This window comes from Bos indicus, chromosome 25 (genome assembly GCF_029378745.1).
Source record: "Bos indicus isolate NIAB-ARS_2022 breed Sahiwal x Tharparkar chromosome 25, NIAB-ARS_B.indTharparkar_mat_pri_1.0, whole genome shotgun sequence".
Lineage (NCBI taxonomy): Eukaryota > Metazoa > Chordata > Mammalia > Artiodactyla > Bovidae > Bos > Bos indicus.
In genome coordinates, this window is record NC_091784.1 from 3,010,283 (window position 1) to 3,037,436 (window position 27,154).

Here is a 27,154-nt window from a genome sequence, read left to right on the forward strand (position 1 = left end):
GGCGGGGCCGCGCGCGCGCGTGCGCAGACGCGCCGGCGCCGGGGCGCGCGGCGAGCTGAGGAGAAAGCTGCGCGGCGGGCGGAGGTGGGCTCGCGGCCGGCGCCGCAGGAGGGTAGGTAGGTGCGCGGCGGGGCCGGCGGGCAGGCGGGCGCGGGGGCCGTGGGGGTGGGGGGTCGGCTGTCACCGCGGCCCGGGCGTGCTGACCGAGGAACGCGGGGGCCGGCCGCGACGCGGGTTGGGGGTCCGGGGCCCGCGGCCGGCGCTGCCCACTGCCCCCAGCGCCCGGCGGGGCGCGACGTGGGGCCGGAGCGGTCCTGGGCCCTGCGCGGGACCCCCATCTCGGCGCTGTCGGTCCGGCGGGCGGCTCAGGCGAGGCGGCGGTGGGAATGAGCTGGCTCCGGGGTACTCCTTCCTCGGGTGCTTTTCGGGCTCTGTGGGGTGGGGAGTTCTCTTCTGGATTCGAAACTGTAACAGATTGTGTGATAACGCTCTGTCTTGGAAGACCTGCAAACTGCTCCCGTCCCGACCCTCCCCCGCTTGCTCCAGGTTGGCACCCCGCCCGCCTGCCGCCTAGGTATCTACGCAGCCTCTGAGCCCTGCCCGGCGGGTCTGGGGTGACTTGTACCCTCGGGTGGCCGCTGGGCTGTGCTGGGGACAGAAGCGTTTCCACAGGGCTCCTGAGCACTGTACTCCTCAGCCTTGAGAAAGCACACCTGGGGGTTGGGGATGGGCCTGGGGAGGTCAAGGTCCTCTCCTAGGAAGGGTGTTGGTGCCCTGATGGCCTTACTCGGTAGGGGACACTTACTCGGTAGGAAGCACTGGGCCTCCTAAATCACCGCCTGCTGGGCTGACACTAAAGGCCAGAGGCAGTGTGAGCACCCACTGGGCTAGGTGGTGGCGTGGGTTGACTGTTAGGATAGAGGTGTGCCTGGGAGGCACAGTCCCCACCTCATGTGGCTGTTGCTGTGATGCTGATCTTGAGATCTTTGGCCAGCTGCTTATTCCTAGTGAGGAGTCTGTCTGTCTGCCTTTCCAGGGCCAGTAGAAGCATTTGCAAGTGATTTTTCTTATTTCTCTGTATGTTTGCTCTGACGTCAGCAGGAACTTGTAGACAATTACAGGAGGGGAAAAAAAAATTCCACTATTGGCAGGAATACTGGTTTACCCTACTTAAACGTGGGGGCTCCCCTCCATCTTCTTGCCCCAGCACATAGTAGCCTCCTCTAAGCATTTACTTAATAGTCTTGAAGACAGGTGTGCTGGTTCTTTCCTTTTTAAGGGATCAGGGCCGGGAGAAACAAACCAAGGTAGGAAAAGATCAAGAACTCTCGCAAAGGCATTACAGTTACCATTTCTAACAGTGCTATAACCCACAACATGTGCTTTCTCTATCCTGAAGGTTGTTCGTCATTTAATCTTCTCAGCCCTTAGCTAAAGCCTGTAGAAGCAGGGCTTATTCAGGAGCCAGCGCTTTGTTTAGAAACCTGTCTCTCCCTGTGAGCAGAGCTGGGCGAAGTCACAGTCGTCTCTGCTCCCCTATTGCCTCACAGAGAATGCTGAAATGAACTAGGTGCTGAAACGAGTGCAGTAGTTTTTGTCTGGTGAACGGTGACCTTCAGGGCACGTAGAAGTAATCTAGTTATCTAGGCAGGCTTTTCATAATGACAACAGGATTCACCGCCTGGATTTGCAAGTTCACCTGCAGGTGAGCTGTGCTAGCTGTCACTGGCCACACCTGCCAGGACTGTCCAGCCAGCCAAGTGACCTTGGGCACACCATGTTGCTCCCAAGTCTCGTTGCAGTCTGAGCCGATCTCAGAAGACATATTTAAGTGTTTCCTTTTAGATGGTTTCTGGTTTGAAGTACATAAGGACAATAAGCAGGTTATAAAAAAGCACTTAACATTTACCCTGTTCAATGTTTTACCTGTTTGAGCATACCTTCTCTGTTATGACAACTCTGTGCAGGGAAGAAAGAGAGCCTTTTCACCTCGAAGCAGCAGTTTCAGTGGCTGTTTCAAGTGTCACTTTCCAAATGGAGATAATATCAAAGAAGCGGTACCTTGGGCTTTTCACTAAAGACCAACCTAAATTCATTATTTGATGATTTTCGTTGTTCTTTAAACACAAATTTATCCAAGTCATACTTCACGTGATGAGGACTTGTGCCCCGTGCTCTGCAGCTACAGAGTTGAGTGAGCCTGTGCCCTAGAGGAGATGAGGGTGCAGTGAGGAGACAGGTCAGCGAGCTGTGGCATAGCGGGCAGCACTCCCACTGAGGTGGGCTGAGCTTGCTGTGGGCACAGAGGGGTGGATCCAGCTCGCCCTTGGTGGTGGCTCCTGAGAAGCACTTAAATTAAATTTTGAACATCAGGGAATTTCCTGGCTGTCCAGTGGTTAGAACTTTGTGCTGTCACTGCCAAGGGCACAGATTCAGTCCCTGGTCAGGGAACTAAGATCCCACAAGTCATGTGGGATTCTTTTTAAGAACAGCCACGTAAAGGAGAGACTTCTTGGCTAAGGGACAGTGTGTGAAGTACCAGGGCAGTCTCCCAGCTGTTGGAAGAAGGGCAATGGGTAGCATTGGTGTTTGGAGTGAGGAGAGGGAGATGGAGTTAGGGAGCTAAGCTAGTGGCTGTCAGGAGAGCCATGAGTACCAGTCTCCAGTTTGCATTTTGCCCTGAAAGCGGTGGGGAGCCACTCAGGGATCTTGGGTTTGTGAGTGACTGGTCAGATTGTGCCCTCATGTGTGACTTGGGGTGGGTTGGTGCAAGGCTGCACTGAGTCGGGATGGTTAACAGAACACCGGAAGGCCCAGCACCAAGGAAAGCCAGTGGGAACAAAAGAAAGAGCAAGACCACAAGACAGGTGCCCGCGGGGACGGGAAGGGCCAGGGGTGGAGGAGAACTTCGGGAACACTCCGAGGCTGGGTGACTTGGCAGGGCTGGGCTGCGCTGTGTGCTGGAAGGGACAGGCCTGGAGTGGGTGACGACGGGTGGTGTGGAGAGGCTGAGCTGAGTCCTTAACAACTCCTTGATAGAGACTGCTCTGGAGCTGTGAGAGCTCCTTCCTATGTGGGCACTGAAGCCAGGGTATGGGGTGTGCCCTTCCAGGAGTGTGTGTGGAGTGAGAGAAAGAAGACTGACCCTGGAGAGGCCTGATGCTTCACATCCATAGGACAGAGTAGATAAGGTAACAAAAATCTGATTGATTACCTCCTGCCTTTTAAGGGGATGGGGGCAGGATAGTGGGCTTCTTATATTTGTCACAGAGCCTCAGGTTGTTGGTTAAACAGCAAAATGTAAGATACCAAAGGTGCAAAATCACATAATTGATTCCCAGGGCCTTCCTATCAAATGTGTTTGTTTGCCTTTTGAGAAAGTTCCAGATTGTCACTCATCTCAAAGGACCTCATTCTCCAGCCTGAGGGTTGGTCCTCTCAGCGAGTTCTCACCACTAGATCTCTGGAAAGAGACCTTCTCAGATCTAGAGAGAGATCTGAGAACTCTGTGGGTCCTCTCGCTCTCCTCCCGGGACCCGTTTCTGTGTAGTGCCTCAGCGTTAGAGACGGCAGGACTTTAGAAGGACTGTTGAGGATACAGAGGCCAAGTGTGTAGTGCTTCCTCCCAGGCTTGTCCCCACGCCGAGGGGCCGCCGGGAGAGGATAAGGAAAGGCTGGCGTTGCACAAGGAGTTCCTGTTTGCCCACAGGAGGCACGGGGCCCCACAAGGCTGTCTGGTCTCTCGAGTGCTGTTAGCAGTGACCTTCGCCCCTTTCGGAGCCTGCTCACGGAGGGGCACAGGAGACAAGCTCTCCTTCTGTCCTGTGCAGTCCCGGTCCCCTGCCTGGCTCTTGGACCTTAGCCATCTCCACTGGATATTGCCGACGGAGCTGCTCGCAGGGGTCATGCGTGAGCGGTCATGCTTTCTTCCTCCAGCCCGCCCAGGCTGTGCTCTCCTCTTACAGGCCATTGAGAAGCCACTATACAAGGCTTGGCCTGTTTCACATAACCTGAAACTGTGTGTCCACCTAATTGTTACACAATTTTAATTGGATACCAATTGTTTGCTGATGGGAGATTCTGTTACCAATAAAAGCCCTCTCGCTGCGTAGATGAAGCTCAGTTACCTGATTCCCACCAAGAGCTCTTCTGGCTTCTGTCCCTTCAGCCTTCCCTTGAATCCGTTTGTCCTCATTCCCTGATTACCCTCTGTAATTCCTTTCTCGGCAGGCATGGTTCCCGCCTTCCTGTCTTCCTAAACTTGTGGGCCTTAGAGGGAGCCTTAGGTGTGTGTTCACTCCGCCTGCCTCTGCTTTCTTTCCCTGCCTCCCTGGGTCGTCTCCTCCCCCACCTCCCAGCACACAGGCACGCACTCCTTTCTCGGTAGCCCGGTGAACCCAGACCCTGTGGCTTCTTGGAGCCGATGAAGCTGGACCGTAGAAGTGTCTTTGAATATGAGCCATGAATGACACTCACTGGCCCCAAGCAGCTGTGCTCTCCAGGGCTGTTTCTGCTGCTTCCTGGGTGCATGCCGCCTCAGCCTTCAGGATCTAGGCCAGGCGGGTGCTGGCGGGGCAAGGCTCCCAGGCCCCTCTTTCCTCGTGGGCTGGGGGCCCAGACACCCTGTGCTTCTCCCTCACAGCATCCGCACCTGAGTTGGTAGGGTCAGTACATCATGTCCCCGCATCCTGAAGCTTGCTGAGCAAAGGGGTGGCCTTGCATCCTCGTGTTCCAGCACTCAGCACAGTGGCATTCAGAAAGCGTCTCGAATGCCTGTTGAAATGATTCAGCCTGCAAGATTCCCTCCCAGCCCACTCTGCAGTCACGCCTGAAGATGCTTGCCGAGAGCCTGCTATGTGCCAGCCTTCGGAGGCACGCCTGTCACCCGTGCCTTGCTTGGAATTCAGACCAGTCAGGATTCTAGCTTCTGACAGCTGGGCTTCCTTCTGCTGCTTCTCATTCTGTGCAGCTAGTTGGATTCTCCTGTGCCCTTGGGGGGTGTTTTCCCAGACCTACTGCTGGGAGGACCTTTTAAACTCAGAAGATAAAGATCCTGAATTAGCGGAGCCCCATTGCAATCCCAGCCTCCGTCTGTGGGTAGACCAAACCAGCAGCTTGCTTGAAGAAAATTAGTTCCTCAACTAGGGATCAGACCTGGGTCAGGGCATTGAAAGCACCGAGTCTCAATCACTGGACCGCTAGGGAATTCCCTGCAGGGAACCTTTTTGAGTGGCTAATACCGTTAGGACTTCACCCCGCTCAGGTCCCATCCATAGGCCCAGGTGCCACCACTAAGATCTGCATTTGAACTTGCGACGTACTAGCAGAAAAGCTGGCCTGCGGTGCTGTGACTAATACCTCCTCGGTGGTTACACCCCTTTATGCCTGGCACGTGCCCTCCATTGTGTGCTGTCAGCCAAGGGCCCCCTATCGGGTTCCCGGTAACTGGCACTGTGGAATGCCAGTTGCCACTAGTATTTGAAAAATGCCCCGTGCTGCTTCAGGGCTGAGGCAGAACCCAGCCTGCCATCTCATTGCATGAGGATGCCTGCTGGGAAGCACACATACCTAGAACAGACAAGTTGCTGAATGGCCCCTGTGGTTTAGAGTTAAATTTCCTTCTCGGGCCCAAGTGGTCTGGGATTTTCCTGAGTCTCCGTCTGTTTCCTTCTCTATTTCCTCCTCCTTGGGTGCACTGAGTGTGTGATGTGAGACGCCTGGCTCCAAGTCCCAGTAGGGTAGAAGAGCTGCACTCATAAGCAGGTCATCACAGGTGTGCCAAGTTCAAACAGATTTGGAGAAGGAGGCGGGGAGGTCAGCCCTGCCTGCAGGGTCAGGAGTCTGGAAGGGCCGGTGAAGGAGGGAGCATTTGAAGCACATTCGCCTGAGAGGAGAATGAAGAACCAGCGTGTCCCACCTTTCCCCCTTCCCATTGTCAAGACTCCTGAAGCCACCATTGGAGGGCAGGTAGGGCCAAATGCCTAAGCGGTCAGGGCCAGTGGACGGGAGAGGGTTTCAAGGGGAGAGCAGGCCATAGCTGTTTGGGAGTCAGAGCTAGCTGCCTTTTACGGGGAGTGTGTGAAGGCTAGGAGGTTTCAGCAAAACACTTGGAGGTATGGGACCTAAGAAATCTAGGCTTAGAAGAGGATGGACGTGCCTGCTCAGTCATGTCTGACTCTTTGCGACCCCAGGGACTGTAGCCCACCAGGCTCCTCTGTCCATGGGGTTTTCCAGGCAAGAAGACTAGTGGGTTGCCATTTCCTCCTTGAGGCGGTCTTCCTGACCCAGGGATCAAACCTGAGTCTTCTTCATTGCAAGTGGATTCTTTACCACTGGGCCCTCAGGGAAGCCGGGAAGAGGATGGACTTCTGCAAAAGGAACATTTGAGGAACAGGAGCAGTGGCTGCCAGAGAGAGGAGGAGACGGATGAGAGGGAGGGGTTTTGGGAGGCCTGGGGGAAGGAGAGCTGAGCGCTGAGAGCAGTGGGGTCAGCTGTGTGCGTCAGAGAGATAAGAACTCAGAGTTGTCTGTTAGGTCTGGCAGCTCGCAGTAAAGCCATCGAGGGCTTGACAGGGGAGAAAAGAAAGAGGACAGGCTTAGCTCAAGGGGAGTTTCAGATGCTGTGGTTGGGGTTGAGGGCCTGGCTAACCAGAGAGGGAGCATTACAGATGCAGGAGAGTCGGAGTCCTAAGAGTTGAGATCCAGAACCAAGGGTGGGGGTTGCAGATCAAGGGCCAGGGTCAGACAGGAGTCGGTGCTCTGGCCTGACACCCAGTTCTCGAGGAGAGCGGGAGGTGTGAACCTGTCAGCTGCCGTGGGGCTAGGAGAGGGTGCCTGGAGGCAAGTGAAGGGCTTCCAGGCATCTCCGGGGCCCTCGAGTGGGGTGGTGTGACTTTGCCTCTGTGGTTGGTGTGCGAGTGTAGGGAAGCGTGCCGTCAGGCTGGCTTCTCACGGGGATTCTGCCAAGTAGCTGAAACTGGAGCCCGTGAGTGATGGAGCGGAGGTTTGGAGGGTCGGGTCAGGCCGAGCAGACAAGGGAGTAAACCCCAAAGGGCTCGTGGGGAGGGCAGATGGACTTGTGGCAAGTGGGAGTGGGGAAGCGAAGCGCTCCAGGGCAGTCAGCATGTTTGTGGTGTGTGCCCAGGATGAAGAGCCCCTGGGGCCGGCAAGGCTGCAGACGAAGCACCAGAGATGTAAAGGCTTCTAAAGCTGGGGAGGGATTTTTTTTTTTAATAGGTAAGAGGTGGATTTATTTAGAGAGAAACACTCCACAGACTGTGTGGGCCAACTCAGAAAGCGAGAACAGCACCGGGATATGGGGCTGTCGGTTTTCAGAGGGGTGGGTAATTTCATGGGCTGGTGAGTGGGAGGAGTGTTAGTGTGGGGGTTTTGAGGTTGTGCCCTGCCCCTTCCCTCCTGTCTTTACCCTCTCAGAGATTTTACTCCCATATTCTCACGGGAAACAGAGGGGCAGTGGTCTGCCTTGTGTAACTGCTTCAAGGTTGATCAGAGGCATCGACTCTGCCTTTGAAGGTGTAAAAATCTGTGGATGCCTGATCTTGGGGCCTCAGGGGCAGGACAGCTCCTTGTTTTAAGTCGATGTGGACTGGAATGCTCACATAGCCATCATCTTGATGTGAAGTTGTTGTAACTGCTTCCATAGCAGCCTTTCTGTGAACCTCCTTGATGAAACTGTAAGAACTCTCAGCTGTGGTGTGTGGAATCTAGTTCCCTGACCAGGGATCAAACTCAGGGCCCCTGCATTGGGAGATGGAGTTTTAGCCACTGGACCACCAGGAAGGTCCTCTCCTTCAGTCTTCTGACTAAAACCATCAATAGCCAGGAGGACCACGTCACTCTCTGGCATCTGGGGTATTCCCTCTTCCAATGCCCTGGCTCTTTGCAAAGGACACATACATTGCAGTCCTCCCTTAGTGCCCCTTCTGTCTACACAGGGTACCCTGGTCTTGTCTGGGTGCCCCTGCACCTAGTGGCCCACCAGAAAAGCCGATTCCCCTTTGGTAGTCCCTGAGGGGACAAAATCAGTAGCGTCATTTGGGCCTTTTGCATATTTCTGTGGGTATCTTCAGCCTTTGCAGACAACTTCCTGTTACTGAAAACTGAGTAAGCCAGTTGAAACAAATCATTCATTGGAGCCTGATGACCAGCAGATGCTTTCTGAATTTTGTGCTTGATGTCTAGGGTAGACTGGGCTATGAAGTGCTTAGTCAAAAGGGCGTGTCCCTCCAGAGAGGAGGATTCTCATTCGTGTGTTTCCTGAAAGCCTCCACTAGTCTCCCTTCGAAGACCGCAGGCTTTTCATCCTGTCCCTGTTGAAGTTTTTTAACATTTTTATAATTAATAGATTTTACTGTAAGTTTCTTCCAACTGAAATTATATAACTCAGATTGGGACTTGAATCCACGTACTAGGACTGGAACCCAGTCAAAATCCACGGTTTTCCAGCCGAGATCACACACCTGGTTTTCTAGCCGAGATCGCACACCTGGTTTCAGAGCTTAGTGAAGCTCACTTGGTGTCTCATCACATAAAGAATTCAGTGAGAGACAGAGTGATAGGTAAGAAGTGGATTTATTTAGAGAAAAACACTCTTATCACAGTGTAGGCTATCTCAGAAGGTGAGAGGGGCCTCGGAATATGGTTTGGTTAGCTTTTATGGACTGGGTAATTTCACAGGCTAATGAGTGGGAGGATTCTTTTAGCAATTTGGGGAAAGGGTGGGGATCTCCAGGAGTTGAGCCAGCACCCACTTTTTGGCCTTTGGGTCACCCTTGGAGCTGTCAGTGCCTGTGGGCGTGTCCTTTAGCGTGCTTGATATGTTGCGGTCAGTCACATGGCCATCTGTCTCTGTCAGTGGCATTCACAAGGTAATTCCGTTGTGGGTTTGCCTCAGAGATGGCCTCGTACACCACTCAGTGCACTGCATGGTCCCATTGTGGGAGTCAGTAAAATGTCCTCTGTGTTTTTCCTAGAGTCATCCCTCCGAGCTAGACATGCCTTAAATTCCTTTTGGGTTCCACTGCCTAGATACAGAGTCATGAAAATTTGAATATAGGGTACTTTTAAAAATTCCTGTTGTCTGAATCTTTCCCAACCCTGGAGTATATGGCCCAGAGGGATATTAGCCAGATTAACGCAACCCTTTCTAGACCCAAGCCCGAGGTGATGTGTCTAGCTGCTCAGTCTGATCAAGATTTGCACCTAGATCATAGATGCTATCCCTCCCAAAGCAGTCTTCAACCAGGCACCAGCGCCTGAAAAGTTGTTGCAAAAGGACAGCACAGAAGGTGTCCCCAGCGGCGTTGACAATGAGCAGGAGTTGCTCAGTTCAAAGGGTCAGCACTTGTCAATAAGAAGTCCGTCTTGGCAGTTACACAGGTCTTCTGGGGTTAAGAGAAGCAAGATATAAAACAGGAGTAAATGTAGAACGTAGGAGACTAAACGTCAGAGTCAAGGAACAGAGTCTGGAGTATCAAATCCTGCCTCAACAGGCCTGTCCTGGCCCTGTGGTCGGACGCGCCTGAGCATAGCCATTCCACACCACCTTCCTACAGCAGACCAGGCCGACGGCTGCCATCCTTCTGGTCCAGAGCTAGGTTCCTGATCAGAGCCCCAAAGCATTTGGGGTTGACAGGCCTGACAGAAGCAGGCAGACATTGCTGGAGCGTCCTCCCCGGTACGCCTGGCTCGGGCATCCCACAGGCCTGTCTCGGACCAAGACCTAACTCTCAATGTTTTCTTACCTTATCACTGTCCCTTCATGGCGCTTGAGATCACACACCTGGTCTTAGGACTTACTGAAGCTCAGGTTCTTGATGTCTCATCGCAGAAAGAATTCAATGAGAGACAAGAAGTGGGTTTATTTAGAGAGAAACACCACAGACAGAGTGTAGGCCAGCTCAGAAAGAGAGCAGCTGAAGCTGGGGAGCTTTGAGCCAGGCCAGCTTGCTTGACCTTTGATGGCCTGTAGTGAGGCAGCTGAGAGAAGGGGGCCAAGAACCGGAATGAAGTGGGTGGTGGGTGGGGAGACCCTGGAGAGAGGCAGGCAGGGCCCCTGCTCTCTGGCCTGGAGGAAGGGTGCATTAAGGGAGAGGGTGGGGTGGGGGGCTATTTCCCACAAACAGGTTCCAGAGCAAGAAGAGAGCTGGAGCTCGGGCGAGGGTGGTAAAGCAGGGCAGCGAGGGAAGCGAATGCGGCATGTCAGGCTGTGGTCGGTGGCCCTGTCACCCCGTCAGCCGCCAGCGGCCGGGGCGGGGCGCGGGCAGGCATCTGACTGCTGAGGCCTTGGGCCGGGAGGGGAGTGCCCTCCTGCCCCATCCCTGACAGTCCCGAGGCTGTGTCGCCGAGGCCTCGGGAGTGGGCTTGAGCGTTTCCCTGGTGTCCGCCTGTGGGTGGCTGGGCACCCCAGGCCTGCCGTGAGGAGGCCAGGCTTAGACAGACTTGGCCCACATCCTGCTCCAGACCTGCCGCGCCCAGGCCCCCCTCACCTCCCCTCTGGCTGTCCTAGTGGAGGCCGAGGGATAACGCCCACCATCCCCCCCTTCTCTGCCTCAGAGCGCCTCCCACTCTTCCCTATTCACCGGTCCAGACGCCCTGGGCCGTGCCCCCTGCCCTGCTCCTCTACCCAAGCACCCTGAGCGTAGAGCCGCACACCCGACCCCCCAGCGCATGTCATCTGCCCTTCCCTGTCCTGCCGCCACGTTCCTGCCTGGCCCCCTGCGTATCTTCTTTTCAGGCAGTGACTGGTCCTGTGTCTTTCTCACCCACGCTCCACACACCTTAAGGGCGGAGTGGGGCCACCAGGTGTCAGGGACCCGTCGCCCTGCCTGCCCTCGCTGGGGACACTGCCCGAGAGGCACTGCTCTCTTGGTCACGCGGGACTCCCCGGGCCCGGGACCGCTTGCCTCGCTACCCGCCTCCCTGTCTGCCACCCCATCCTTGGTCTGCGGTCTGCAGGGCTGGACCCAGCCTCCTTCCTCTTCCTTCTCTGTTTCCTGACCGCACTTCCAGGAAACAGGCGGGGAGTGTCCCGCGAGGAGGGAACAACTGAGACAGCCTCGCCACCGGCTGTCCTGTGGCGCAGTGACTAAGGCCCGGCCAGGCTGAGCACCGGGAGCTCAGACCTGAGCTGTTCCTGCTGCCAGGACGGGCGCAGGGCCTGGGTGGGCGGGCTGGGCAGGGGTCAGCGGGACTGGGCAGCGTCCAAGCCCCCCTCCCTCTGCGCAAGGCTGTCTCCTGCCAGCTGGGCCACAGTCAGCTCCTCGGGGGGCTCTGGGTATGTGGAGGGGCCATGTGCGAAGCCCATGGGGTGACAGAGGAGTCCAGGGGCCAGTGTGGGGGTGAGGGCTGACGGCTGGGTGTCTGGGCAGGGCCTCAGCACAGCAGCCCAACTTCTCCTCCAGCCTCAGCCCTTCACAGCCCCCCAGGGAGCGCCTCCTCCACCCCAGCCCTGGGCCAGCATTCTCTGTTCACTGCTGGGGCCTTTGTCCCCCACCCCAGCTCAGCGTGTCTGGTGGAGTCCACCCCCGACTTGTCCTGCCTCTGCTTCTGGACTCTGCCCTCTTTCCTCCTTGGCCACCAGGGTTTTCTCTGAAATGCCGATCTGATGTGTCACCTTCTGCCTTGGCTCTTCTGCTCCCTCGTGTGGGGATGACAGCTCCTGCCCCACCTCCCAGGAGCTCCCCCGTTTGCATTTGCCCCATCCCCATTGTCACACACCCTGGGGTCCTTATCCCTCTGGCACGCATGCAGAGTCCGTGCCCTGCTGGGTGGTCAGCGCCCTGCTGACCTCTCGTCTCACCGCGGGCGCTGTGACCATAGGTCTCCTGGAGAGCTGTCTCTTATGCTTGTGTCCCCGGGGCCCTGCCCAGAACAGGCAGCTACGGAGAAGTTTGTAAAACAAATAAAAGTTTGAGTCAAGGGGGCGGAAGGAGTGCTGGGCACTCCCAGAGAGGCAGTTTATAAGGGGGCAGAGCGCCTAGTGTGGTTAGGTGGTTTAGAATCTCCCCAGACTTAAAATAGGGGTCTGTTTGTCACTTGAAAGCGAGTTTTTTGTTTTTCAAATCCAGTTGTTTGGGAGAATCACATTCCCCACTTACATAGTGAGGCAGGCAGAAGTTTCATGTTTCATGACCCGTCCGACCACGGCTGGAGCCCCATGGCATGTGGAGCCAGGCCTGAGGACAGGGGCTGTGGGGCTGCCCCCTGGGTGAGCTGCGCTCCTGAGGGGGGCCTTCGAGCACACTTCAGGCTCTCTCTGGAAGCTGCTGGCTGGGTTCTGCCTGTGCAGGGCCCCCAGAGCCCTCTCTGCATCCGTTTCCTCACTGTGAAGTTACCTGCCGTGGGTTGAAGGAGACAGGGATGAGGTTGCATTGCCTGGCAGCCCACTGTGGAGTCTGTCCAATGGCCCTTAAATGGGGCAGGAGGGGGCCCCGTGCGCTCTGTCCTTCTCCCATGACCACTTTCTCTCTCTGCCCCACTCCCTGTCTGGGGTCTACCAGGAGGGCGGCCCTGGCCCTGGAGCAGAGTCGCCGGGCACAGGGGACCCAGGGCGCCTCCCACCCACAGCCACCTCCCTCCTCCTGTGGGCACACTCAGGGGGCTCCCCAGGGAGGGCATAGCCAGGCTCCCGTGACTGCTCCTGGCTGGAGCATGGTCCCCAGAACCCCCTCCTCAGCAAAGCTGCCTGGCCCAGGGCCCGTGGGGCTGCCAGCTGAGCACTGCAGAGGGGGGCCTAACCCCCTGAGCAGAGGTCACTGAGTCCCACCGAATGCTTTATTTTTAACTTTTTAAGGTAGACTTGCTTTCCATTAGGAAGCCTGGACTCTGTTCCTGAGGGAAGGCATGACAGTGACTGGAGGGGCTTCCGGGTGGGAAAACGGCCACACAGCGGGGAGGGGTGCCAGGCAGGGCCATTCAGAGGGACCCTCCCATCCGGAACAGAACAGGCGCCTCCCCGGGCCCTGGGGGAACCCTGCCTGCAGCCTCTGTGGCTGAGCCGCACTGGCCCTCCTGACCCCACCCCCAGAGCCCCTGAGCTGGGAGCCGGGGGAGCGGGGAGCGCTGCCCTGGCGTGCCAGGCGGGAGAGTGCCTTCAGGGAGCAGGCACGGCTCATCCCTACGGCAGTCAGCTGTTAGTCTGGCTGTTGGGGCGCGTCCCTTCCCTGCCCACACTCGGGTAACTGGGACTCCTCCGCACCCCCACCCTGTGTCTCACTGTGCCCAGCGTACCGGACGCCCTCCCCTCCTCCAGCACCCCGGTCCCTTCCGCCTCGGGGCCTTTCCTCAGCTCCTCTGTCAGCTTCCGTCTCAGCACTTACGCTCGGATGGGGGAGACTCCCTGATGACTCCCCCTAAAGTGGCCACCACTCTCTGGACCGGCTGTGTGGCATCCCTACTGCCCGAAAGGACCACTGTCAGCTGTTCTTGTGAGTCCAACAGGAGGAAGTAGAGTGGAATTTTTCCTGTTTGCCCAGAATTGCATATTAGGCCCAAGCTCAGGGCAGAAACGCAGAGTTCCTTCCTGTGATCCAAGGCTGGGAGCCGTGGCCCCGGGCAGCCCTGCCCGCAGACTGATGGACAGGCACCCCCAGTGGCCTGCCCTGCCCCTCTGCAGTGAACTTGAGACTGGGGGTGGGGTGGCCCCAGGGCGAGTGCAGAGTTTGTGATTAGAATTCGTTCCCTCCCTCACCTTCCTGAGGCCAAGGGAAAGGTTTTCCAGGGCCCCTGCTGGCCAGGAAGAGTGGCCACCTGCCCCGGGCTGCCGCAGGGCTAGAGGGAGAGAGTGGGTTGTGCCTGTCCCCACGCCCGGCCAGCGCGCCAGGCGGAGAACTCGACCCACAGGCGCCGTGGGGGCTCAGGGCCCAAGCCAGGCTTGTGTTCTTGGGCTCTGTTTTAGAGACATCTGCGTTCAGGGAGGAGGTAAGGCTTTCCTGAGGCCAGCCCAGCCAGCGGCAGGGCAAACTCCAGCCCGGCCCAGTGGCTTCAGACTGGCTCGCTCCCTGCTGGAGCTCCAGCCAGCCTCTACGACTGCCCACCGGGTGAGGGTGGGAGCACGGCTGCCTTCCTGGGCCCGGCCCCTCTGTTGGGTGCTGGGCGCTGCGAGAGCAGGTGAGGCCTGCGTCCCTTGCGGGGCAGGTGGCGTGGACGGTGTGGGTGGTGTGGCCAGCCGCGGGAGGGACAGCTGGGGAGGCCGTGTGGCCCAGGTGAGGGTCCTGTCTGGTGACTGTGTCTGTTTCCTGGCTGCTGCCTCCCCCTCCCCTCAGCCAGCGTGTGCTGTGAACGCCTGCACTCCTGCGCGCAGGAAGCAGCTTCATGAACTCAGATGTGAGGGTGGTAGCCTTAGGGAGGAGAGGCAGTGGGATTGAGCGGTAGCTTAAGCAGGACTGTGCGTTTGTACTCTGTGATTTTATGTTAGTTGATGTTTTTGTGATTATGCATTCATGTAAAGACCAAACCAGACAAAAAGCTGCCCTGGGACCTGGCTTCATTGACCCCTCAGGAGGTCAGCACAACTTTGTTTGCCCTTCTCCAGAAATGCTCTTAGGTGGGAGGAGGCCTGCAGGGATCCAGAGAGTTCCTCTGGGCTCTTCTGCTCCTGTCTTTGCCTCGGAGTCCCTGGCCACTTGTTGCAACAAATAAAATTGTGGGGGGCTTCCCTGGTGGTCTAGTGGTTAGTGCTCAGGTGCTTCCACCACAGGGGGTGTCAGTTTGATTCCTGGTAGGGAACTAAGATCCAACATGCCATGTGGCACAGCCAAAAACAACAAGGAAACAAAACACAAAACGTTGGTCTGCTTCTCCCTGAAGGTCCTTTCTGAAGGAATTTACAAGGTACAATAACCGTTTTTAGAGTTTCCAGTTTAATATTCAACCTGAATCTTAGGGCAGCTGAGTGAGGTTTGGCACTGTCCTGCCCCGCTCTTGTTCTGTTTATAAACATGTTTATTGCCCTGACAAGGAGCAGGTTCTATTCAAGAAAACAGGATAGGCCTGGGGTCCCTCCAGAGGTTAGTGTGCTCGGAGCCTAGAGTGAAGGATGAGACTCTAGAGGTAATTTGCAGCCTGGGGAAACGGGGGCCCCTAACTGCTGTCCTTCCCAGAATAGAGCAGACAGACTAGCTGCTATTTGGGGTTCTTTTCTGGGGAAGAAATTTCCAGCATTTGCGGCACCTGGTCTCGCTGCAGGCAAGGCTCTTCCAACGGGATGAGGTAAATGGATGTTGTCAACAAAACTTCATTTCTGTGGGAAAGTCCCTGTAAAGACATATATCCAGGGACTTGGACAGACACTCAGCCGTGTTCACAGCAGCATTACTCCCAACAGCCGGAAGGTAGGAACAACCCAGATGTCCATCGACAGACAAAGCATGTTTTGTGCATACAGTGGGATATTATCAGCCACAAGGAGGAATGAAGTTCTGATGTTGCAGGGGGCAGAGATGAACAGGTGGGGCTTTTTATGATACTATAATAAGGTTACATGTCATTTTACATGTGTCCAAACTCATAGAATGTATGACACCAAGAAGGAATCCTCTTTAATTCATAGATTCGGTGATGTGTCAGTTTAAGCTCATCAGTTGTAGCAAATGTCTCATCTGTGGGGAAGGTTAATAATGTTGAGGCTGTGCCTACATGGACAGAGAGTATGTGAGACCTCTGTACTATCCTCTCAATTTTGCTGTGGACCTAAAACTGCTCTAAATAATAGTCTTGAGTTTTAAAATATATACTATACATGGGCTTCCCTGATAGCTCAGTTGGTACAGAATCTGCCTGCAATGCAGGAGACCCCAATTTGATTCCTGGGTTGGGAAGATCCGCTAGAGAAGGATAGGCTACCCACTCCAGTATTCTTGGGCTTCCCTTGTGGCCCAGGTGGTAAAGAATCCGCGTGGAACACGGAGACCTGGGTTCGATCCCTGGGTTGGGAAGATCCCCTGGAGAAGGGAAAGGCTACCCACTCCAGTATTCTGGCCTGGAGAGTTTCATGGGCTACAGTCCACGGGGTGGCAAAGAGCTGGATACGACTGAGTGACTCTCACGTTCACTATCGCATTCTCATCCATGCTGTCAACCCTGATAAACCTTGAGGACATTATGATCAGTGAAATAAGCCAGACACTAAAGGACAGATATTGTATGATTCTACTAATACTAGGTGCCCAAAGTGGTCGAATTCATAGAAAGCAGGGTGGTGGTTACCAGGGGCTGGAGGCTGGGAATTGGGAGTTGGTGTTTAATGGGTGCAGTTTCATTTGGAGAGATGAAAAAGTTCAGATATGATGCTGATGGTGGTGCAGCCTTGTGAATGTTCTTAATGCCACTGAACTGTACACTCACAAATGTTTAAAATGGTAACGTTTGTCATGTATATTTTTAACAATTAAACACAACAATACAATTCTGTAAAGCAATTATCCTTCAATAAAAAAGTTAAAAACCACCGCCATGTTAAGGTGCTTCCTCAAGACACACACAGATTTCACCTTACAGTTCTTTCCACTCAGTATTTCTAAAGTATTGCTTGCTTTTTCTGTTTTCAGATAAATGTTCTTGATGCAAGCAAAACAGGAATGCTCTGATCATTTACCGAAGATCACCGAGGCAAACAAACCTTTGTGAGATCTCCAGACAGTGTACCATCCCAGGCAGAAAGGTTAGTCTGAGGTGCGTGTTTAGTACTTCTGTGCTGAGGACAGTAGCCTCTGGCAAAAACAGACATCAGACTGTGGTAGACTTCCGAGAGCTAGACTTCCATCTCTCTGTCCCCATGCAGCTGGAGTTTCAAATAGCACCTGTTACCCGTTTTTTTAAAAAATGTCTACAGGAATCTCAATAGATGCCCATAATGGAGAAAGCTAAGTCGCTCAGTTGTGTCCGACTGTTTGCGACCCCGTGGATGTAGCCCACCAGGCTCCTCCGTCCATGGGATTCTCCAGGCAAGAATACTGGAGTGGTTGCCATTTCCTTCTCCAGGGGATCTTCCCGACCCAGGGATCGAACCCAGGTCTCCCGCATTGCAGGCAGACGCTTTAACCTCTGAGCAACCAAGGAAGCCCACCCATAATGGAGAGATGGTACCAAATCCCCCAATACCTCCGGCTTATTTGGTTCCAGAAATTTCTGATTCTGAAGCTGTGACACCTTCCGTTTATTTCTCCACCCTCATGTCTTCTTCCCACCAGTGACTCTTCTGTGGAATGCCTACCTGCAGCTTAGCTGCTATTTTTAGAAAGTTAAGAGCCAGTATCCAGGTTCCAGGCCAGTGACCGTGGGGCAGAGTAGGTGTGTGTCCTGCTCATGACACACGGCCGGGCAGAGGCTGTGAGCCTGTGCGAGCTGGAACGCAGTGTCTGGTGACCTTCCGGACCAGTGGCTCATTTCAGAGGCTCCCAGGCTGCAAAGGGAAGAGTGAGGGCCAGGTGGGCCACCACCCCTGAGCAAAGAGGTATTTACAGCTGAGTCAGCCTCTCAAAGCCTTTTCTCATGACCTAGAGCCTGTGTGACCTCTCCCAGTACCTGCAGAAGCCCTATGAAAAGAAGTTATGCTCCAGAATCCGTAGTGAATTCTCAAGAATTTCCACTTATCTTAAAGGGAAGCCCTACTGATAACTTTGTAGAAAAATTAAAACAGACTCTTTTTTTTAAATGTAAACCTTCATGCCACGTGCGTTATTAAGCATGGTTTTTAATCCTGTAGGGCATGGGATGGCAGACAGGTTAGCCAAGAAGCCTCGGAGAGGGTGCCGGTGGATGTAGCTGCCCTTTGACCCCTCCTGCCCCCGACCCCGGGCACTCCCTGCACGATGCACCCCCCAGCCTACAACTGCTTTGTGGACAGAGACAAGATGGACTCGGCCATCCCGGACCTGGGGCCCAAGGAGCTGAGCTGCACAGAGCTGCAGGAGCTGAAGCAGCTGGCACGCCAGGGCTACTGGGCCCGTAGCTACGCCCTGCGGGGGCAGGTGTACCAACGCCTGATTCGGGACATCCCCTGCCGCACAGTCACCCCCGATGCCAGCGTGTACAGAGACATCGTTGGCAAGATCGTGGGCAAGCACAGTAGCGCCAGCCTGCCCCTGCCCGAGTTTGTGGACAACACGCAGGTGCCCAGCTACTGCCTGAACTCAAAGGGCGAGGGCGCTGTGCGCAAGATCCTGCTGTGCATCAGCAACCAGTTCCCCGACGTGTCCTTCTGCCCCGCACTGCCCGCCGTCGTGGCCCTGCTGTTGCACTACAGCGCCGATGAGGCTGAGTGCTTTGAGAAGGCCTGCCGCATCCTGGCCTGCAACGACTCCAGCAGGAAGCTGGTAGACCAGAGCTTCCTGGCCTTCGAGTCCTCCTGCATGACGTTCGGGGACCTGGTGAACAAGTACTGCCAGGCGGCCCACAAGCTGATGGTGGCCGTGTCGGAGGACGTCCTGCAGGTGTACTCAGACTGGCAGCGCTGGCTCTTCGGGGAGCTGCCCCTCAGCTACTTCGCCCGTGTCTTTGACGTCTTCCTGGTGGAGGGTTACAAGGTGCTGTACCGCGTGGCACTGGCCATCCTCAAGTTCTTCCACAAGGTGAGGGCGGGGCAGCCGCTCGAGTCGGACAACGTGAAGCAGGACATCCGCGCCTTCGTCAGGGACATCGCCAAGACTGTATCTCCCGAGAAACTGCTGGAGAAGGCGTTTGCCATCCGCCTCTTCTCTCGGAAGGAGATTCAGCTCCTGCAGATGGCCAACGAAAAAGCTCTGAAGCAGAAGGGCATCACCGTCAAGCAGAAGAGGTAGGCAGGCCACTGGGGCCACGTCTGGGGCCCAGATGGGGTGGGGCCTGTGAGGAAGCACCCTGGGGGCTTGGGGCCTGAGCTCGTCCGGCTGGCTGGCCAGTAAGCCCTCCGTGCGCATGCAGAAAAACACCGGCCAGGGGACAGGGCCTGTCTGGTGTAGCTGCGGGTGGCCAGGGCAGCTGTGGGCGCGGGGCCTGTGGCCGAGATGGAGGCTGGAGCTGACGGTGGTGCCCGTGGGCCCAGGAGGGAGCCAGGCTGGCCTCGCTGGGTCACTCTGGGGCTGCTCTTGCTGCCCGGCCCTCAGCTCCGGGCTCCCGTGCTGGTGGCCCCATCCCGAGCACAGCCACCTGGGGAGCCAGCCTGGGGAGGGCCTGTGTGTTCTGAGACATCAGCGGCCGCTGCTGTGCCCCAGGTGTAGATGTGGAAGCCTTTCTTGTGGGCCAAAGGCAGGCGTGTCCTGGGTGTTAGTACTTGCCACTAACCTCTCCTTGTCTGTTTTATTTTTCTGCCTCTTCTCCATGTCCATTGCTTCCTCCTGTTTTTCAGTGTTTCACTTTCTAAAAGGTAGGTCTGGAAACCGTGTCTCCACACCTGGCTTCTCTCTGCCTTCCAGCCCGGCTGCTTGTTCTGGCTCCTCTCTGTCTTCCAGCCCAGCTGCTTGCTCTGGCTCTCAGGGCTGGCTTCAGCAGTGCTGCCACAGAGCCTGGCTGATGTTCAGGCCCGTCTGTCTGTCTGTTTGCCTGCTGTCAGTGCTTGGCTGGCTTGGAAGCATTGTCTTGCCAGAGCTGACTGTCTCTGTCCCCGTTTCTTAGAGAAGGGGCTTTCGTTGCCGCCCCTGGGCTGGGCTTTCTCCCCTCTGTAGCGGGGTGGGAACAGGACTCCAGGGCCGGCTCTACCCCGTGCCCTCCTGAGGGGCCCCTAGGACCAGGCTCTGACCTGGCTCCACAGGTAAGAAGTTCCCTCCAGGCTGAGCTCCCACGAGAGGCTCGCCCCTCCTGGGAGGAGGCGGGGTGCATGGCCGGGGCTGGGGCTGCAGCTCTGCTCTGACCTCTGCCCGCTCCCACAGGCAGTTTGTGCACCTGGCTGTTCATGCAGACAACTTCCACTCAGAGATCGTCGGTGTGAAGGAGATGAGAGACATCTGGTCGTGGGTCCCTGAGCGGTTCGCCCTCTGCCAGCCCCTCCTGCTCTTCTCCTCACTGCAGCATGGATACAGCCTGACCAGGTAGCGCTCTGGAGGCAGGGCCCTGGGCCTGCCCCCTCGACGTGCCAAGGTCTGGACTCCAAGGGCCAGATGGAGCAGAAGGTGTGGGGTTGCCCAGCTTCTCATCCTGCCCTCACGTCCTGGAGGTCACAGTCCAGCTGGACCCAGGCCTACGGACACGGGTACCTGGGCAAGGCCCTGCCTCTTCCTGGGGCCTAGACTTGGGAGCTCCTTTTCTGAGCATCTCTTACTCCAGGGCCACCCCCACTGCAGGAGTTAGGGTTAGAGTCACTGCAGCACACGCAGGGCTCCGGGGTCTCACACAGGCATGGTGTTGGTCAGGCGCAGACTCCCCCGCCCCCGAGCTTACAAAACTTCAGGACAACTCGAGGCGGCCAGCCTTGGATACTGCTCTTCCACCCCCATTTCACCAGTCCACACCAGGTCCATCTTGGCCCTATGGGCTGTGCTGGGCCATGGCCAGTGTCCAGGGGATTCTGGCAGGCTTCCCCCAAGGCACCCCATCTCCCTGGCGTGCTCTGCCAGGTGCTGCCCCGAGAGCCTCAGGTGGCTTCTGACCTGCACTCTGCCTTGGGTCATAGGCAATGCAGACAGAGGGGCCCATGATGGACACTGTCAAGAGCCACCCACACATTCTGGCATAGCTAGCCAATGTGGTGTGGGAGGCCCACAGAGGGATGCTAGCCAAACCCTGGGCACCTGCGCTGGCACACCAGTGGCCTCAGGCCTCCTCCTGGCTCCCTGGTGCTGCCAGCACCCAAGAACACTCCAAGCTTTCCCAGAGCACAGACCTGTTCCTCTGGTTCTGGCTTCCCCAAAGCACTTGGCGCATGGCTATCTGCTAGGGGCCGTCTGCCCTGCCGCTTCTGCTCTGGGCATATCAGGGCAGAATGTCTAGGGCTCTGACCACTTGGCTTGCGGCCTCCTGGCTGGGGCTCCCTGTTGGCAGAAGCGCCCAAGCCCAGGTGCTGCCATCTAAGCCATGTGCCTGGTTCCTGGGAGAGGAGGACGAGCAGGTGTCAGGTCTGTCCGCCCTGGGCAGCCAGGGTCAGTAGCGGCTGGGGGGAGGGAGGCAGAGGCGGGCGCTGCTGTCAGACTGGCAAGGGCGTTCTCTGCCCCCAGGTTCTACTTCCAGTGCGAAGGACGAGAGCCCACTGTCCTGCTGATCAAGACTACGCAGAAGGAGGTAAGGACCAGCCAGGGGGACCCTGGTTCCCAGCCTTTTGGGAGGGTGGGTGTTCCCTCGTAGCCCCCACTCAGGTTTCCTGGGCTTAGGGGTACAGAGCGGGGCTTGCCCTCCACAGAGAGGTAAATCTAGCCTCCTCACATGACCCCCCAGTTCCCAGGGCCTCCCTGTTTCCCTGGGGGTCCAGACCCCCAGCCTGACCAGCCCAGCAGTCTAGGGGAACTCTGCGGAAATGCCAGGTGAGCAAAGCCCCACGCCCTCCTGCAGCAGTCTGCCGGCGCCTTCCCCTTCTCCACCCCAGCAGGTAGTTCTCAGAGCCTTGTTCTCTGCAGTGGCTGTCATCTGGAACGTAATTAAGGTGTCTATAAAAGCGAGTGTCTGCGTGCTCTGGTGGCTCCCAGACACCCAGCTGCACCTGCAGGACTGTCTCCTCGGCCTCAGACCTTGCATCCGGCTCCCAGGAGGAGCCTGGGGGTCTGTTACAGCAGGTGACCCGAGTATCAGATACCTCCGTAACCACTCGGAGGAGTGACTCTAATGGTGAAATCAAGCATTTTGCCGGCTGATAGGAGGCCTGGCAAGTGTTTCTTGAGCAGGTGCCTCCTGGAAGCTCCCATCTGAGGGGTCTCCCTGGGCTGATGCCCATAGTTGGAGTGTGGACACTGGCTTGTCCCCAGGCTTCCGTGCCCAGGTGGGAAATGGAAATATCCCAGGAGCCGACAGTGGGCAAGGCAGCCTCCAAGCCTGAGCCCTGCCGGTCCCCCCTCCACACTTCAGCCCTGGCCCTCCGGTGGGCTGGAGGGGGTGGGGCTGTGGCTGAGCCTCGGGTCTCAGCTGCCCTGAGTGCTGGGGGGCTCCCGTGGGCACGCCAGGTGCAGCCTCCCCCTGGGTCTTCCTCCCCAGGTGTGTGGCGCCTACCTGTCAACAGACTGGAGTGAGAGAAACAAGTTTGGGGGCAAGCTGGGCTTCTTCGGGACTGGAGAGTGCTTCGTGTTTAGGGTGAGTGGGCCCCCTGTGGGAGGTCACCCCCTCACGTGACCCTGCTTACTTCCAGACGCGCCTCCGTCACCTGCTGGGTGTGACCCTTAGAGATGAGCTCCGAGAGCAGGCAGCCGTCTGCGGCACGGTGTGCGCTGGCTCCCGCCCCTAGCTCGGGTCCTCGCACTGGGCACGGACGACGAGCCCTGGGGGCGAGCGGGCGCCGCGGGTCAAGTCCTCACACCGGCCTTTGTCCTCAGCTGCAGCCCGAGGTCCAGCGCTACGAGTGGGTGGTCATCAAACACCCAGAGCTGACCAAGCCCGCGCCCCTGGAGCCCACCACCGTTCCGCCCTCCCCCAGCCACTCTGTGTCCTCTGAGCCCGCAGACCGCCTCTCGCCGTTCCTGGCTACTCGGCACTTCAATCTGCCCTCCAAGACAGAGTCCCTGTTCATGGCAGGGGGCAGCGACTGCCTCATCATAGGTGGGTGCCGCCCTCCACGTCTGGCCGGCTCCTGCCTGTCCACGGTCACTTAGCTGGGAGGAGGGTACAGGGTCATGGGTGCCGAAGCCGCGGGCCAGTCCTGGCTGAGCCGGGTGGTAGGTGCCTCACCTGAGGGACAGGCAGAGCCCCCGCAACGGCAGGAAGAAGGCAGCAGCTCGTTGGGGGTGGAGCAGGCACATGGGGAGCATGGGACCTGAGGCTGCATGCTGGGAGACGGGGGACAGGTTGGAGTAGAGAACAGCCCCGTGGCTTTACAGAGGCCTCTGGCAGGGCTGGACAAGGCCGGCCCAAGACTTGCCTGGTCCGAAGGGAGAGGCTTGGGAGCAGGAGGAGGGTCCCCAGGGACAGCGCTTGCCACAGGGCAGCCACTGACCGAGTGTCCCGCAGGTGGAGGGGGCGGCCCGGCACTGTACATCGATGGGGACCTGAACCGGGGCCGCACGGGCCACTGCGACACTTTCAACAACCAGCCCCTCTGCTCTGAGAACTTCCTTATCGCCGCTGTGGAGGCCTGGGGCTTCCAGGATCCTGACATCCAGTGACAGGAGTGAGCCATTGGTGACTGAGCTGCCGCTGTGGGTGGGGAGAGGTGGGGGTGGTACCTGGGCCCCTCCTCACGGAGGTGGCAGTGAGTCCCCACATATGTGGGCACTGTCAAGGTGCAGCTGGGCACAGTACTTATCTAGGCAGTGGTGCCACGGCCGCAGCTGGCCCTCCCAGACCTGCCATACTTGCTACTCCTTCGTCCTGGACTCAGGCCCTGGCTGGCCTCTGGGCAGGCATCCCGTGCGGGAGGCTGGGGTCTATGGCCCCTGAGCCTCAGTCCCCTGGGGTGAGAGGGTACTGGGGCTGGGCGAGCCGGCTGGGGCCAAGGAGCCTGCCCAAGTGTGGGCACGCGGCTCCCCCTGCTGGTGCCTCTGGGCATCTCCCGAGGAGGCCCTGCAGCTCCTGCTGGCCTGCTGTGGTTGGGGCCCTGGGCTGTGGGTCCCCGGAGACCGCAGGCGCCCTGTTGACTGTTCCTGGCGGGAGCATCTGCCTGGAGCTTCTTACTCAGTTCCCGCCTCCCCTGGGCCCCCTTTGGACAGGAACCGCTGGTGAAAGCAGGGAGGACGAGCTGCGTGCAGGGCTCCAGGCCCTTCCCCAGGGAGGGCCCCTCCCCGGGGAGGGCCAAGGGCCGGAGGGGATGGTGCTTGTCCTTGTGTTTCTGCAGAGACTGAAGCCTCTGCTGGGCCTCAGGGTAGAGTTATGCCTGGAAGGGCCCTCTGGGATGGACCCCACACCAGCCAGCAGTATTTCTGGGCCCTGCCTGGAGAAGCTGGGACCCACGGAGCCTTCTGCAGCCTCCTCTTCTCCAGTTCCAGGCCTCCTTAGCTCCCCAAGCTCCCTGCCATGGCCCCACTTGACTGCAGTGACCTGGCCTGGGGTCCCGTCCGACCCCTCACACGCGCTGTCTTATCGCGCCTCCCCGACCTGGTGCCGCCCGCCCTCCCAGCTCCTGCCACATGGACTTTCCTGACGCACCGTCTGTGCATCCATCTCACAGTGCCGCCTGGGCCTGAAGGGCGGCCCTCCACCCGTGATTCCCTCAGCTGGTCCTGAGGGCCCGGCCACCCAGTGGGAGGAGAGACGTGGACACTCCAGGGCTGGGGATCCTGTCCCCTCGGTGCCCCATGCGCCCCCACCCCTGTGCTCATCCTGCGGGGCGTGCATCCTCCCTGCCCACCTCCTCAGATGTCCACCAAGCCCGGCCATGGCGATACGGAAGGACACACCAGGAACCCTGTGTGGCTTTGGGCAGGCCGGTGAACCTGTCTGGAACTCAGTTTCCCCAACTGTAAAATGGGGCCGTTCACCCTGCGCTGCCGTCCCCACAGGGCTGCTGAGAGGCCTGCAGAGGGGAGAGGTGCTGGCTGGGGGCAGCTTCCTCCCCAGACACCACAGCCCTCGCTGCCCCTCCTCGAGCCCCCTCAGCCCTCACCTGTGCTTCGGTGTTCATTAAACAGCTGTGTGAACTGCAGGGATCCAAGTCTGCTTTATTCAACCAGAGGGACCTCCCCGGGTGTCCCGCCCCACCCCGGCTCTCCTCCTGCTTGTCAGTCCGGTCACGGAACATCAAAGGCCTTTTCAATGCGCGGCCTTTCAGAAGCAGCTGAAGGCACACCTGAGCACCCTTTCATGCCCCTCTGTGAACCTCCTGATCTGCGGAGTTCTTTTCCTGCTGAGTAATTCCACAGGATCCTCTGAGACTGCCCCAGGGCCCCCCTCCACCCAACTCGGCAGTGGCAGCTGATGAGTCACCATTTCTGTACATGAGATCTTTGTGTGTGCATGCACGATACTCACTTTCTTTGAATTTCGTATCTTCGCCCTAACTTTTCAGCTAAACTAAAAGTATGTGTGATTATTATCTTCAATTTTTTTATTCTGATTCCTGTCCTTGTTATCTGATATTCGGTCTTCCCAAATAGAGTATAATTAATTTTGTTGCCATTCTGTTATTTCTTCCTGATTATTATTACCATTTTCTGTTAAAAATTAGCCAAAGATTTATGAATAGTACAGTGAATTACATTTGTTTTTCTAGAAACATTTGAAAATGTATTTTAAGAAAAAAATTGAACATAGTTTAAAGCAGTTCATTATCAAAGTAGACTGTATGCATTTAAGGGTTCAGAAAATCAGTTTTCCTAAAACAGTTTATATTACAAGAGTAAGTCCATTGTATTTTATGAGTTTTTCCATTTTAATTATTGAATTAAAATAAGTATTCAATTTTTCCTATTTTTATACGTTCTTTTTTTTTTTTAGTTTTTCAGGGCAACTTGTTTTAGAAAATTCTGAAGATTTCACAAGGTCTTCAAATTTATCAATTTCCTGAAGCCACAGAGCCCTTATAATAATCTCCTTACATACCTTATATTTAGGAGATTCAGTTTTTGTCACTTTATTTTGAGATAATTTTAGACTTACAGAGGAGTTTCATGGAGGGTATAGAGCTCCCTCCCCCACCCATTCCCAGCTCATTTATGAAACCCAAGAAATGAACATTCGTAGTCACTGGAAACTTAAACTGCAGTCTGTATTCAGAGTCCCTGTTTTTCTGTAGTGATTTTTGTTGCAGGAACAGATCTAATCTTTACAACTGTTTATTTTCCCACATTTTAATTAAATTCTGAATGTCGTCAAATTCCCTAACACTGATCTTAGGAACACATCGCCATAATGAGGCTGTCCGGTGCATCTCAGCCACCCTCCCCATGTCCTCTCTGCACAGAGAAGTCGCCGGGTCAGGCGGGAGTGCCGGGCACACCGTGAAGTGTCTCACCCGACGTCGTCGAGTTTGGCAGAAAGGAAAGTGTGTGCATTTTTTAAAATAACCTGTTGTGGAAAAGGAGTTTATGTTCTTAATTATATCCATGTCAGGTCACGTGGCTGGTGACTGGCGCTAAAATGCCTCCCACGTGTGCAGACCACTCGTTTCACCCTACCACGGGGAATTCGTCCACACCGTGCTTGGGGCCAAGGAAGCAGAGTCAGCAGACGCGTACTGTGACAAGGGACACACCAGCTAACAAAAGCTGCCACCCTGGATCACTGAAGCCCAAGACTGGCCACTCCATCAGGCTCCCCACGAGACGCAACCCTGGTCAGGGGAGCCTGCGGGCCCGATCTCATCCAGGGACGAGGCCGTGCCGTCCCCATCCCTGTTTCTATCTTCACGCAGAGACACAGCCCTCCCCTGTTCTGTTTTACCCTGAAGCACCTTGACTGGCAAAGGACACGTCTTGTCAGAAGTTTACAAGCAAAAGAGGGAAAAGAAGAAAGAGTTGTGTGAATAATTTGACCCTCTTGTCACACATGTAGCATGATTGTTGGCTGAAAAATGGATTGTTGGACTGACGATCTGGAGCATTTCAATGAATGTAATAAAAAAATTCCAAGGACCTTGTGAAAATACGTGTGGTGATTGAATGTGGCAATGAAGCAAAAATCTAACTTTGGAAAAAGTAAAAACAAGTGATTCAGTGATATGTTTGGTCAGTGTTAGTTTTGAGTCCTAAATAAAGTTAATGTGAACAAATGGATCAACATCACTGTGAAGTATTTGATAGAAGAACATTTCAGAGGGTTGGGAGTTCCTGAAGGAGGCGCTGGACGTGACTGTGATGGACAAGGAGAAGTTTTTCCATAGCTGAGGAAGATACCCTGCAGCCCTGGGTGGTGCCAACTGAGGCTTCCCCTGACAGATCTTGTTCATGGCTCCCGGCATGTAGACGTGCTCTGTAAACGTAAGGAATGCCCATCAGAAATCGTGGCCCAGACTTCTCAGACAAGAATCGAAAGGATCCTGGGACTTCGTTGGTGGTCCAGTGATTAAGACTCCACCCTTCCTATGCAGCAGATGCGGGTTCAATCCCTGGTTGGGGAGCTAGGATCCCATGTGCTGTGTGGCACGGCCAAA

The 27,154-nt window shown here is 56.3% G+C and overlaps 1 protein-coding gene across 8 annotated transcripts; it reads left to right on the top strand.

Annotated features, from left to right (window-relative positions):
• On the top strand, nucleotides 1-26,647 carry TBC1D24 (TBC1 domain family member 24). Of its 8 annotated transcripts, XM_070779481.1 has the most exons (10): nucleotides 1-116; nucleotides 16,569-16,681; nucleotides 17,726-18,796; nucleotides 19,346-19,363; nucleotides 19,866-20,024; nucleotides 21,147-21,210; nucleotides 22,114-22,209; nucleotides 22,449-22,671; nucleotides 23,080-23,239; nucleotides 23,903-26,647. In XM_070779481.1, exons 3-9 carry the CDS (start codon nucleotides 17,832-17,834, stop codon nucleotides 23,232-23,234), a joined length of 1,680 nt encoding a protein of 559 aa, XP_070635582.1. In that variant the 5' UTR covers nucleotides 1-116; nucleotides 16,569-16,681; nucleotides 17,726-17,831; the 3' UTR covers nucleotides 23,235-23,239; nucleotides 23,903-26,647. The 8 variants fall into 8 exon arrangements, with proteins under 8 accessions (XP_070635582.1, XP_070635581.1, XP_070635577.1 ...); XM_070779480.1 differs by having other exon boundaries at nucleotides 16,569-16,692; nucleotides 23,080-26,647; XM_070779476.1 differs by having other exon boundaries at nucleotides 23,080-26,647.
• Nucleotides 26,648-27,154: the final 507 nt, after the last annotated feature.

Excerpts from the sequence above, each read along its gene's own strand:
- TBC1D24 (XM_070779480.1), top strand. The coding sequence starts at position 17,832 with ATGCACCCCCCAGCCTACAACTGCTTTGTGGACAGAGACAAGATGGAC. Across the intron at positions 20,025-21,146 it reads CATGGATACAGCCTGACCAG|GTTCTACTTCCAGTGCGAAG; the intron begins GTAGCGCTCTGG and ends CTCTGCCCCCAG. Across the intron at positions 21,211-22,113 it reads TCAAGACTACGCAGAAGGAG|GTGTGTGGCGCCTACCTGTC; the intron begins GTAAGGACCAGC and ends CTTCCTCCCCAG.